At 34.0% G+C, this 13,927-nt stretch overlaps 1 protein-coding gene across 1 annotated transcript in view; it reads right to left on the bottom strand.

Moving 5' to 3' along the window:
* Positions 1 to 10,530, bottom strand: part of LOC132554247 (retinoblastoma-like protein 1) — a 30,982-nt gene extending 20,452 nt beyond the window's left edge. The window contains exons 1-9 of the mRNA XM_060218554.1: positions 10,393 to 10,530; positions 10,046 to 10,182; positions 9,010 to 9,210; positions 8,711 to 8,775; positions 8,188 to 8,313; positions 7,838 to 7,998; positions 7,190 to 7,254; positions 5,073 to 5,120; positions 4,119 to 4,302 (exon numbers count right to left, since the gene is read on the bottom strand). Coding sequence (XP_060074537.1) covers positions 4,119 to 4,302; positions 5,073 to 5,120; positions 7,190 to 7,254; positions 7,838 to 7,998; positions 8,188 to 8,313; positions 8,711 to 8,775; positions 9,010 to 9,210; positions 10,046 to 10,182; positions 10,393 to 10,530 — 1,125 coding nt within the window. The remainder of the gene's footprint in view (positions 1 to 4,118; positions 4,303 to 5,072; positions 5,121 to 7,189; positions 7,255 to 7,837; positions 7,999 to 8,187; positions 8,314 to 8,710; positions 8,776 to 9,009; positions 9,211 to 10,045; positions 10,183 to 10,392) is intronic.
* Between the last annotated feature and the right edge of the window lie 3,397 nt (positions 10,531 to 13,927).

Genomic DNA, 13,927 nt, shown 5'->3' with positions numbered 1-13,927 from the left:
GTGCTATATTGCAGCATTGCTAATTGCTTCAATTCTTTAATGATCATTGAGAAACTAGTTGAATATAATTATTTATTCAATATTACTAAAACAAGCTTGAAGCTAAATTACAAGTACCAGTATCGAACAATGTCTTGACATGAGAATAAAATGGAAAATTGAAATTCAATAGATGTTTTGTAATAATAGTTTTTAGCATATAAAGTCAGCCTAGTTCGTAAAATTTCCAGATTACCTCACCAAATCAGGCAAATGTCCAGTCAAGATTTGAGAACTTTGCAAGCATTGGAAACACAAGAATATCAGTGAAACTGAAGACTGCTTCCCAAAAACAATTGGACTAGACACAAAATTTTAACAAAGGGCAATAATTCTGTAATTCAGGTGTTTCTGTCCCTGAATTTTGTACACTGTTCATCCTCTTAGTATGACCAATTTTTACACAAAATTTCATTGGCTGCCTTTTTGCTCATGAGAGTCATGTGACCATATATGACAGTGATTTAGTTGTGTAATAAATGTTGTGTCTGTACTGAATTGTATTTACCTGACTGCAGACTAGTATGTAGGCAAAAGAAACGAACATGCCTTAATGTTTGAAGAGTGAAGTGAGCCGTTTTCAAGGTAAGAGGACACAATTTCAATAAGCCAGACGTGTTTGTGCAGTTTTTACATAAAACTAAGCAATATAATTATACTAATCATACAGTAGTCGTCCAAGCAGTATTGACCAGGACAGTTTTCCAACGGTTTATTTTGTAATTTAAAACAATAGGCACAGAAGGCCTGTATCGCTCACTTGGATATTTAAGTCAATAATGAAAAACTTGACATATCTTCAGAAGGAAAGCATTCCCTCAATGAGCCTCACCCCACAGATTCAGCTTCAAATTCCCTAGGGGTGGGGACAGAGATCAGTTGCCCAGCCATGCCAATAAGTTATTGGATAGTAATTTAGACCCATCACTTACACAAAATTGGTTCTGCTTTCACCAACAATGCTCCAGACCAAATTGATTAAAATCTGCTCTGCCGTTCATGTACAGTTGCAACATATAGTAAAAGTTAATAGATGATGAACAATGGACACCACAGTATGCCTATCTTCCCTATATATTGAAAATTCAGCGGAAGTGTAAAACTTAAACCATATTTACAATAGAATAACAAGGATGTCATCAAGAGATTCATGCAAGTAGTGGCGAGAGATTTGCATATGTGATTGGCTCTCCTCAAGTATCAATGCGAAAATAAACATCATTCAAAGTATTAGTGATTTACAGTGTATCAATAAGGAATAGAAGAAAATAGCTAGACACATTGTGTATTTGGATTCTTGATATATATAAATGAAATGGTGTTCAATGTGAAGGAATAAAGTGGTGAAATTATGATCTTTAGTGATTGGTTAAACTAATGTGTATATACATGTGTATTTATATGAAGGCTCTCGACATATAGTCATGATGTGATCTGCAACATGACTAGTTCTTGAATTACAAAGTGTATGTTTTAAACTGATGAGTGTTATGGGTACTATACATTGTAGAAATGTAGAAGTTGATGGTACTCAAGATCCCCTTTCTAGCACTGGCTAGTGGAAATTTCTCTTTTGTCTAGGGGTGAAGTGTCTGGCTAGTGGCCAAAGGGTCACTATAGTCTCACCGGTATCACTGGTATTAATGAAAACTGTGAAGATTATGAATTCAAGCTATAGGCTTAATTCAAACCCCAGCAGTATTCAAATTTTATCTTTACACATCAATTACATGCATAAAAATCCAAAGATGTAAACATTTTCCTTTTAAGTCGAAATCTAACCCAATTATGATTTCATTTTTTCAGATAAAAATCAAAGACTCTTCAATAAGTTTCATTTCAACAAAAAGAGTTATCAATATATCCTTACATGCCATTGAACACATGAACGATATGCTGTAAATTCAGCTTAGGCCTATAAGCTTATGACAATGTATGAACAAACAATCAGAACTGTCACTGATATTAAAATGATTACTAAACTTTCTTAATGCAAATTCAATGACTTAATCTAAAGATTGCTTTATTTGCTTTTATGTAGTTTGCAGATAGCATAAATAACGGGAACAAGAGACCCAATGGCCCACAGCGATCACCTGGTATATATATACCAACCAAATACCATGCCTCTAGGTATATAAGTTCATGAGAAGAAGTTGTTCGAAGGCTTTAACAAATTTGACCCCTGTGACCTTGAGTATCAGTCAAAGTCATTTCTTTTCGCAAACTTTGTCGGGCTTCATCCTGGGAACACACCAGCCAGATATATCTCCTATAGGCTTTTTCTTAGTTCATGAGAAAAAAACATTTAGAGGTCTTAACAAATTTGACCCCAGTAACCTTGAATATCAGTCAAGGTCATTTCTTTTCACAAACTTGGCCTGGCTTCGTCCTGGGAACCTACCAGTCAAATATCATGCCTCTACACATTATTTTAGCATGGAGAGAATATAAAAATGATAAGGACAATTTATCTCTGTTCCTTGAGAGGGATCTTTTAAGTTACATACCACTTCCTATATTCAGATCATTTATTCAATATAAAACAAACGGGGTTAAGGTTGGTAAAGATTTATCAGATGATAACCTACAGATTCTCTCAATGTAGAAAATGTCAAACGTGAAACACTTAACTTTCTATAATATTTAACATTAGTTGGTGAAATACAGAAAGATAAATCAAATTGTATATGAAGAGAACAAATAAGTTATAATATAATGTAAAATATCTTAAATATGTCTATATGTGGAAAATTTTAAACACCATCCTATAGAAAAGAAAGTTGAATTGAATAGAAAGCCAACTATAAATGAGGATAGTGATTGGACTACTTTCCTGTATCAAATAAACATAATTGATGATAGCTTGTGTACTATTGGTAGACACGCACCAGAAACTTTGCAAATTTGTTTTTCTTTATTGTGTTAAGGTTTATAAAATATGGATTGATGAAGAAATTGGTCATATAGTATGAAAACTAGAAAATGTCTGTAAGACATGAATGCCCCCCCCCCCCCCCCATGTGAAATAATAGTGAAAGGTCCGAATGAAGTTGTTAGGTGGTATAAACTGATTTGGGACGGGACAGGATGGACGGACATGGGCAACGCTATATGCCCCCGGCCATAAATGGCGGGGGCATAAAAAAAGAAATATATTTTTACTGATTAAGATGGTCTCCAAAGGAACATGCTGCAATGCTAGGATCAGGTTTGTTGATATGTGTATTTTGTACATATGTGTGTCAGAAGATATAATGCATTTGTATGTGTATGCAAAAAGTTGATATATAACCTATATATATGTATCCAAGAGTTTCAACAGGTCAATGTAGAAGCACAATGGACTTTTCGGTCAATCTGATTCTAAAAATAAACATCAGATTTTTTTAAACATGATTAATGTATGTTTGCAAGTATGTTGGCACAGTAGGGAAGTATGTGTGAGAGGATGCACATGTAAGTGTACATGTGTGTAAAATGTGGACAACTATTCATATTGGTATGAGAAAGATAAAAATAATATAAATATCCTTAATTCAATACCAAACACCATCATGTTCATGGAGTTTTATGCATGAAATCAATGATATGAAATGACCAATCAGTAAAATTGTTGTCGGCCATGTATTTTTTGTACAAATGCATTTCATTGTCTTAATATTGTATTTGTTTCTTGTATATTGCTGTTGTTGTTGTAACGTAAAATGTGCAAATATAAATCGTGTAAAGTGTTTCCATTGGTGGATAGAATGATTACCACACATACATATACACATTGTTTCCTCTTACAAGATTGAAATAATTTATAGCTATGTATGTGTACATTTATGTGTAAATCTCTATTTGATTACTCTTACTGTATTAATGAATGAATGAATGAATGAATGAATGGTGGAAAAGCGAGACGAATAAATGTGATGAAATGAAAATGAATTTTAACAAAAGAGGAGAAAGAAATCTCCAACGAGAGCTGTAAAACATCCAAACTGATTGATTATATTGACAAGCACCTTGTATTGGCACTCAGTGAAGTCTACATATTACTGATTTATGTACACAAAACAAACTCCACTTACCTCTTCAAAATGTTGTTGCAAATTATTCTTCACATTCATCCTTTCTGAAAACTCGCCTGTGACCTCTTCAGAAGCCCTAGCAGGAGTACCTATCTCCTCATCTGCATCATCCCCAAGGAATATCCTCTCATCAAAGTCTCCAACACTTAGTACATACTCTTCATACTGATTGTTTATTGTTTTACTGAAATTATATGGATTAAGAATTTGAAACAAACAATATTTCAAAGGGGAAAAAAATGAACCCGAAACTTACATAACCTTCCACAATGCAATTTCCTCTTTCATATGGTTTGTTTATTGACAAGGAGCCAATATCATGTATTGTTTTCATGTCAAGGAATTTCGGGTAGTTTCATTGAAATTCTGATCAAATCAAATTTTTTTGACAACTACTTATAAAAGTAACACTTTTCAGTAAATATTCTTATTTAATGACAGAAAAAAATTAAACTCAACAACTTTCTCTTTAATTTCTATGTTTTGTTTCAAAAGTACCAACCAAATGAAAAAGCATGTTACCATGACAACTTGAGCCAGAGAAAATTTTTTGTAATACCTGCAGAATTTTTGGAGGAATTTGCAAGTGAAATGGCATAAAATAAGATTTCGGTTTTGTAGTGATGTGCAAAAACTTGTTAATAATAGAAATCTTCAACCAAAAGAAAGTCTCTTTTTTTCTTTTTCATTAAGTTTGAACAATAAATAATTTTCTTACAGTTTAAATGAATCTGACACATTGTGGGATTCGGTGACCAAATCTTCAGTTTCAGTTGATCTTTAAATCATTCTCAATTTTTTTTTTTTAAGTTTCAAGAGTTTTGGCACAAAACTACTGATGATAATGTGATGGTATAAAGATGAAAAATGAAATCAGCTGGATGACTGAAAAATGAAAATCTGGTCATTATTTGAAAGACAGCCTGCATGGGGCACCTTTACAGATCTAATTACCTGCTATAGCGTAAAGGAAACTCTTCATAACTTTGGTTGATAGCAATACTGAAAAGCAGTGGAGAAACTGAACATTAAACCACAACATCAAAAAACTCAATCAGAATCATTCAACAAAATCATGCAAGAACAGGCAGGTGTGGGTAATGTTAAAGGAGTGATGGTTAGGGGGGGGGGGGAACCCGAGTACCTTAAATTACCCTGGTAAAATCATCAGAATCAGACAAAAATTGATTTGATGAAGCATGAAATCTATAAAAAAAATAAATCTAATACTGCCGTCATTTCAGCAAAACATAACTAGTCTTAGTTATTGAAAGGAAAACTTGACCTTATAAAAATCCCCCACTCACTACACAGGGAAATTGCATCACATTACAATGTTCACAGGTTTAGTACTGATTTACAACAAAGCATCAATTAAAGAAGTTCTGTAGTACTTGCATCATTCAGGCAAGTATATGTTCTGTAATGTTAATAGTTTCCCAGCAAAAAACCAATGTGTACTGAGCATAAAATGCAGGTCAAACTCGGCATCTATCATCTATATTCCGTGTAACACCCAAGACCCATCAGTTATGTAAGTATAAGCCCTGTTAGTCTCCCAGATATGGACAACATAATTCTTCACCAGACACACAGAGCCCATGTCAATACCAAAGGGCTACCAACTTTGTTGGAAGGGAATTAACAACTGTCAAAGATAAAATTAAACTTTTAATAAAGGGACATGCAATTAAAAGTTGAGCTTTTCTTTTTTTCAACTTTTTCACAAAATTTTCATTAAAGTGAATTTGATACTCCTAATAATGAATGCAAAGATGTAAGCAAGGTTTTCATTGGTGATTGAAAGAAATCCTCTTAATTGTATTGTCATACAAAAGATGGGAGCTACTTAGGATTTTTTACCACCAAACCACTGAGCTAGTTCACTACTTTGTCATTTTAATTACATACGTTAATGATGCTTCAGATCAGAATTTTAGCTATTCTAGCAGCACTGCTGTCACAGTTCCACATTCTCAAAAGTTTTTACAATAGTCTGTGGCTGCAGAAATTGAGAAGTGGTAATATTTTATGTTTATTAAGGGTTTTTACACAAATTTTGAGTAGGGAAGATAATGTTTTAGCCGCATAAAATATCACTGGAGGATAAAATGACAACTGAGTGTTGTTAAAGTTGATGTTTCTTCCATCGTCAAGGTATCCAAGGCAATGAACAATAAATAACGTAAAAACAAACTTTGGATGTGAATTGAACTGTCCATGATATTTTAGATCCAATTTCATCTCATAGCCAATATGAAACATTTATAAAACTAGATTTCATTTCTACTGATGTTACACATCAAAACCATTGCGCGAGATTTTATATCTAAGGCATTGCTAGGGATGAACATATTGTCTGACATAGGACAAAAACAAAATATTGAAAAAATATCATGGAATTCATAACAGGTGAAAAAGCAATCCAACGCTCTGGTCAGCAACGGACCAACAAGAATGTCAGATTTGTGTTAGAGCTCTAAAAAACAACTACTTACAACAACTAAGGAGACTTCTTACACACATACAAAAGAAATGTACACATGACATGAATCATTGAAAAAAAAATCATTCAAATATAGAGAAGCTGGTGAAAAACAATAAACAAAGGTAAATAAACACTCAAAGTGAAAACAAACCACTAACACCAAGATGTTATCTTTGTTGATTTCTTTTTTTATATACATATTGACAAATTTATGATTGATGACCTTAAAGACTTTTCACAATCAGTGTATTCATACTCAGTCAGTTAAAATGCTTTAACAAATAACACTAAATCTCGACTCTTGGGTCAGTACAAATGGTGCAATGCATAGTTTTGTCTTTTGATTTAGACTACATAAACTTTGTGATATCTATTCTGGTTACACATTTAGGGGGCAAAACCCCCAATATCTGACAGGCTCAGACATTCAATATGATCCAGATCAATAATATGTCAACTAGCCAGAAATTTGGCTTCCAAATGCATGTATTTTTTTCAACTGGCACAATCAGTTATTGAGGTTTAATACCAATGGTGTATTCAAATGGTGACTATCAGCTCAATGAAACATTTTATATATTACCTGTTTGCTTCAAAGTTTCCAATCTCCAGTATTGCTGATAAAGTCTCTGGTTTCCCCTTCAATACCTATAAAATATCAGATAAATTCTGTTAAATTACGGGTCCATTGTGACCTTTCATTTTAGGACAATTTCTACATTTTCTGGTGTCATCATCAATTGTATTTAACCTATATGATAAAACTTTTGTGAAAGATAAAACCATTCAAAATCATTGCTGGCATTTTACCCTTTAGCATCTTCAAGCAACCCGAGTCGGGGCCGACACAATCACAATGATCTTGACACTTTACCTCTTAATAGAGCCTTGACCATTGAATATCATCCAGGTTCATTACATTTCTGGAGCATATATCATCATTTCCCACATGTTTACAACTTTAATCAGCAACCTACACCCCATTCAACCATGTCTGGGATACATGAAAAGTGTATTTCACAAATGACCTTAAACTAGGACCTTGGATTGATACTTGGTGTCAATGATTTCTCATTAATTGATCTTTGAGAATATTCTGAGTGAGAAATACAGCTTTTGCAGATGAAATGAGGTTAGATTTCACTTCAGCAAATACAGTCAAGAAAGGTTCCAGACCAGACAAAAACCAAATTGTCCGAGAAACAGGAGGCCACATGATTTGGAAACTTACTTTCTTGCCAAACAGTTTGCGAATATGAGGTTTCCACCAATGTTCTTTAATAACCTTAGCCTCCAGCTCCAGCCCCTCATGTTTCTCACACAGCAGTTTGATGATACAGGGAGGTTCAGTAGGGGGTTTCCAATCTTTGGAGTGATAACCATCCGGTAAACCTAAATAAAGATCAGCAAAATTTTGTGATAATTTGATTTCAAAAGATAACAAAATGTTTTCACATCACAAATTGTTTAAGATCAGGGTTGAATAATTTCATGACTTAGTATTTCTTTACACTAATTTTATAAATGAAGACTGCATAACACTTGTCAGAAGAGACATTCTGATGTCAGAGTACCACCTACCAGTGAAGTCTGCATTTAATAAATCTTTTCTGCCTCCAAGAAGAGCATTGGCGTAGAACCAGTCGATACAGGACAACAGGAGATGATAAGAGTTGACCAAATCATCACTAATGGCAGGAAAGTTTCCTGTAAGAAAAGTGTTGTCTGGAGATCTTGTGTGAATAAATATATTCAATACTGCCACCCTATCAACTATCTCTGTATTCCTGATACTGGAAATAACAGAGTAAGGAGTAGCTCACAATTATAATTATGCTGTTAACTATCCACAAACAGGTTATCTAGTGAATTTAATTTTTTTCAGCTTTATGAAAAGAATAGATCAAACAGGCTGATTTTTCTGAAACTGAAGGACTTCTATGGGTTTCTTAGCACTTTTTAACTTCGAAACCAATACATATACCCAAGTAATGAGGATTAAGGTTAGCAAAGTTCTCGTCTATATTTATAATAACTGAAAGTAACATACACTTTGACTTGCCCTACAGAAACCTTAATAATTCAACATAATTAATCAATTTACCTTTGACTTGTACAAACATTGTCCAACAAAAGTTAAACACATCAGTCGAGGAACATGGAAGTCTCCTGTAATAATATAGAATGTAGAAAATACATTTATCTATATATGGAAAATAAGAAGGGATGTGATTATTACATGTATGAAGGGTATACAAGTGTTCCCTGACATGTATTCATTACAAAGAACTTGTCAGTAGTAGCTAACACAAATCTGGCTGTATTATATTACTTTCACCTTATAAACCATGAAATTGTTTTAATCCAAATCACTATGAAACATGATATTTCTTACAAACATACCTCTGCTTCCTACTTCTGTTCTGTTTTGGAGGTTCATCTAGGGGACTTCTGAAGATATCCAGAAATATGGGTTCAAACTTCTTGAAAATCACTGTAGACACTGCAAAGTTTCTTTCTAGTCTGTTTACTTTATCCCTGAATTCTTGAGGGAGGTTGGCCATGTCAGCCCACTTCTTCATTTTGTTGAAAAACTGGATTAAACTGTAAAATAGATTTGTAAGAAAATCAGAAATTGATTTCTTCTTATTATCATTAACTTTGAGAATGAGAATAACATTTTTAACTTCTTGCATTTTATTTATATAGGACTGAAAATTGAACCCTACATTACAACGTGTTCACAGACCTCATCTTCAATGCAACAAAACCTAACTAGTTTGGCATATTGTTTACATCCTCGCTACTCCAGGGGTTATGATCACTTTCACTCTATGCACCCCTGGAACATGTCACAGTGAAGGCACAAGCAGAATAATTTGATGAGTTCCAAGAGAAAAAAGCTGACCATTCCAAGGTCTCTTAAGCTCCTTCTAATGGTACAAAGCAGTGACATCCAACTTCAGAGCCATTACAATATACTGTTATGAGACCCACAAGATTTGTTTCATGTACTTTAAAGGATCAAACCAGTCTTTTCCTCTTGTCAACAAGGTATTGAACTGGAAACCTTCAATTTTGTCTTGACATGTTCCTGGGGTGCAGATAGTGAAAGTGATTGTAACCCCTAGAGTATCAAGGGTGTATTGTTTACATCATCAGGATATACATTGCATTGTCCCAACAAATACTTATTGTGATGCAAACAATTTATTTTTCAATATCAAATTAGCTAATATTAAATCATCTGTGTTACTAGAATTCACAACTATTTGTCCTCACATGGCAATCAACAATGTGATCCCTAAGTTAAACTTTTACTAGAAGTCCGGTGAAGGACACCCGGCACATTATTGTTGGAAATGAACATGGCATGATGTCAAAACTGTCAAAACAAGTCAGTTCTCGTCATAAATTTCGAAGTCGATCACAACGTTACCTGAACCTTCCAGCAGAGCGAAGTAGTCTTGTGAGGGAGACACAGTTGCCCTCTATCGTCCCCTTCCCTACTGTCGGCACCACGCTGCGCCTGCAGGCTTCGTACAGAGCACATGCCAGCCAGTGCAGCTGATCACCCTGTGTACAATAAACGTGTCGTTAGTGTTACAAAACAAAGTAATGGCTTCACATTAATAAAATATGCATTCAAGTGAAAGATTCTTGAATCGCAATTAATTAAGAGACTGACAATTTACCAACGCAATCGACAAATATTAACACTAATTCTATCGTGCACAGAGCTTAAGCTCGGCCATTCGGCTACTAGCTTTGTGGAGGAAAACTTACTTCTAATGTGTAATTTTCGCGAATCTTTCTATAGTTGTTCCATGATTCTTCTCGTGGATGTTTATCCATGTTCAAATCCAAACATATTTCTTCAAATCGCCGCTCTACAGCTTCTTCCCCATCCTCCGACAAGCCCATCTTCACAACTTTTTACTATAGCAAGACCCCTTCCGGTTCAGGGGAAGAATCAACAATGGCCGTCAATTTCTAAACACACAAGTGGCGGGAAATTTAGGACAAGTTAGAAAACGTAGAAATATTTGTAAATGCGCCTAGCAAAATAGTGCAATATATAAGCTCTTTAAAACGTTCAATGGGCGGACAAAACATCTAAATTTCATACAGATATATTAAAGGCATGAACATTGGATTGTAAAAACACCCAGAAAATATTTTATAACGATAAAATATAGATAGCGAATACTGTAGTTATTTTTAGATTTTAGCGCGTATGAATAAAAATGACTTGCTCAAGTCCTTAACGTGATCAAGTTTCCCAGCCAATAACAATCATTTACAAGATGTGGCCAAGTAGAAAACTTGTATTGTTGTGCTTGTGGCATTTTATTTTTATCCAACATTGAAAACCAAAACAAAATGTAATCAAAATATAATTGTTTAAATTGTTAACTTTGAAAAATGCAAAAAAATGATGTGTAATTAAAAAAGATAATTGATTGAAATGACAAGAAAAAAAACACAAAAAAGAACATGAAATTAAGATTCAATCATTATACAATTAACTTCAGAATATAAAAATAAAGAGATAATATCCAAGAAAACTGTATTTGGCTTAGAGCGACAAAGATGGAATATTTTACATCCAATTTTTATTTGGAAACAATTTTAGCAAATGCCTTCATATAAAATCAGCCATGTCAATTCCTGTCCAATTGAAGTATCATTAATGTTACTTTTATAGAGTTGGCTCCATTGCAGCTTATCTCTAGTCAGAATTGGTGCGTTGGTTCATGTCTTATTCTAGAATACATGAGTTTACATAGCTCTTTGAATTGATCTTTAACTCTATAATGATAATGCACCGTTTCTACAAAATTTTGCTTCATGTGGCTGCATCTATAGTGAAGGATAGTTTTTGTAAGTAATTGTAGATTGTGCTATAAAAAAATGACATGTGTTACCTGACTTAATTATTTAATATCAAGATTACAGAAAGAGCAGCATTACTCCCAAGGGCTGGTTTGAAAAAAATATGTGACTTCATACATGTTTCAGCCTGCTGGGAAGGTCATCATCAGGGCATAATTTATTGGCGTAACTGTAACATTTTGAAGCTGAATAACAGTAATGGTCATGTGACAAGCAGACTGAAACATGTTGGCAGTTTCATATTTTCCAAACCTGGCCGCAGGAGTTGCTACTCTCTTTTCAATCTACTTTTTGAGAGTGCTCTGCAGACTATTTGGTATCCTTCTAGAATATGAACTATTTCTTTATCTACACTGAATGGATGTTGGTTCTTGTTTTTAGTCAATTATTAATATTCAAATCCAGAAATGTAATTACATACTGATGAGGTTTGTTGAATTATAACCAAACATTATAACCATTTTATCATAGACTTCATTCTCCAATAGTTGTTTTATAAAAAGTCACTTCTTTATTTGCTTGAGACTTAAACATCTGAATATAATCAATTGGCATTAGCATGAAAATCATTATAAAAACCTGTATATTCACAAATTTTGTTCTAGGATTAAACATCTAATATTTCAAAGCTTTTTCTTTTTTTTTTCCGGAAAAGATTGATTGTTGGAATTCAAATCTAGAGGCTTAACACTTTTGGCATACCTACTTCTGATCATGTTTGGTCAAATTCTGCAGCACTCTTCTCTGCTACACTGGCCGCCATTAAACCCATAAAGGATGTAACCTAACAGTCACTTGTCAATAAAAAAAGACTGATATTTTACTTGGTGCAATGAGACAAAGTAATCATCCAGTAGACAAAGTAAGATTGCTTGAACATCATGCATGTAATGCAAATGTTACAGTGCTTTTGCCAAAAAATTATCATTTCAAAAGGGCAATGCTTTATATTATTCTAATAGCAATATAAATGTCCCATCAAATACCTAGTATACTGCTGATATACATATGTTGGTAAAGAGCCAGAGTATTTCATTCTTCCAGATCTGGGTCCATCAAGACCATTTAGATGACCATAAGAGATCCTAGCAGTATCCTGGCACCCATCATTGTTCGATCTTTATTTGTTCTTCATAAGTCAGATCTTTTTCTGTTCTTTCCTCTTCTCTATTTTTGCTCTTAATTATGTGAAATTTGAACATTCCTCTGAAGAAATAGTGATAAGAATCTTTAACTGACAAATCCAAGATGGTTGCAAGTTAGCTATTTTTTTTCTCCAATCAGTCCCTAAGTCAAACTGGTACAACTAGAAAACAAGAGGAACCTACATAATATATTTGAGAAAGACCTATACCCTACCTCTTGAGAAACAGCAAGAATAAAAATCGTTTACAGACGGGTGGACCACAGACTTGAGAAACAGCAAGAATAAAAATCGTTTACAGACGGGTGGACCACAGACTTGAGAAACAGCAAGAATAAAAATCGTTTACAGACGGGTGGACCACAGACTTGAAAAAAAGCAAGAATAAAAATCATTTACAGACGGGTGGACCACAGACTTGAGAAACAGCAAGAATAAAAATCGTTTACAGACGGGTGGACCACAGACTTGAGAAAAAGCAAGAATAAAAATCGTTTACAGACGGGTGGACCACAGACTTGAAAAAAAGCAAGAATAAAAATCGTTTACAGACGGGTGGACCACAGACTACAGATGCAGGGATTTGAAAAGCCCATCATCTCATGATAGTGGACTCAAATCTTTAAGGATGGGTGATGAATGCAGAGCCAGTGAGCCACAATTTCAGATTTCTGATATTATCCGTCATTTATATTTTCCATTTAGCCTCAAAATTTTGTTCTGTAGGCCATACATATATTTTTTCAACAAGACACTACAGATCAAGGGAAACTTACTATGAAAATTAAAAATGATCTGTGTGGAACATTGTTTGATCTTTATGAGTTCTCTAATGGTTGGATCTTTCCCTTCTCCTCCCAATTTTTTCTTGGTTTTCACTCTTTATGAAATTTGAAAATTTCTCTAAGGAAAAGTGATACTAATCTTTTACTATCAAATCTAAGATGGTTGTCTGTCAGTCCTAAAATCAAAAGAGAAGAATTAAGGACCAACGACCTACACATGAAATCTGTCTAAGAAAGATCCATCCAGTACTTCTAAGAAATGTCAATAGTAAACTGTGCTTTATGACCAGTTCCAAAATTGGGAAACCTTCATATGAAATTCGAAAACAATCAATCTGGTAACAGCTAAAACAATAATTGTTTCATGACAATGGATGGTGATGGACCGTGGACAGGGCATGTTTATCAGTCCACCAGATCAAATTGTGGGCTAAACATATAGTTAAAACCTCAACTGGCCATTACATGGTAGTCTTATTCTCCAAGTCAGTCTAAA

The sequence above is a fragment of the Ylistrum balloti genome, unplaced genomic scaffold (genome assembly GCF_031769215.1).
Source record: "Ylistrum balloti isolate Yb309-2 unplaced genomic scaffold, AGI_CSIRO_Ybal_v1 Utg370388, whole genome shotgun sequence".
NCBI classification, from domain to species: domain Eukaryota; kingdom Metazoa; phylum Mollusca; class Bivalvia; order Pectinida; family Pectinidae; genus Ylistrum; species Ylistrum balloti.
This window is presented reverse-complemented; position numbering and strand designations above follow the sequence as displayed.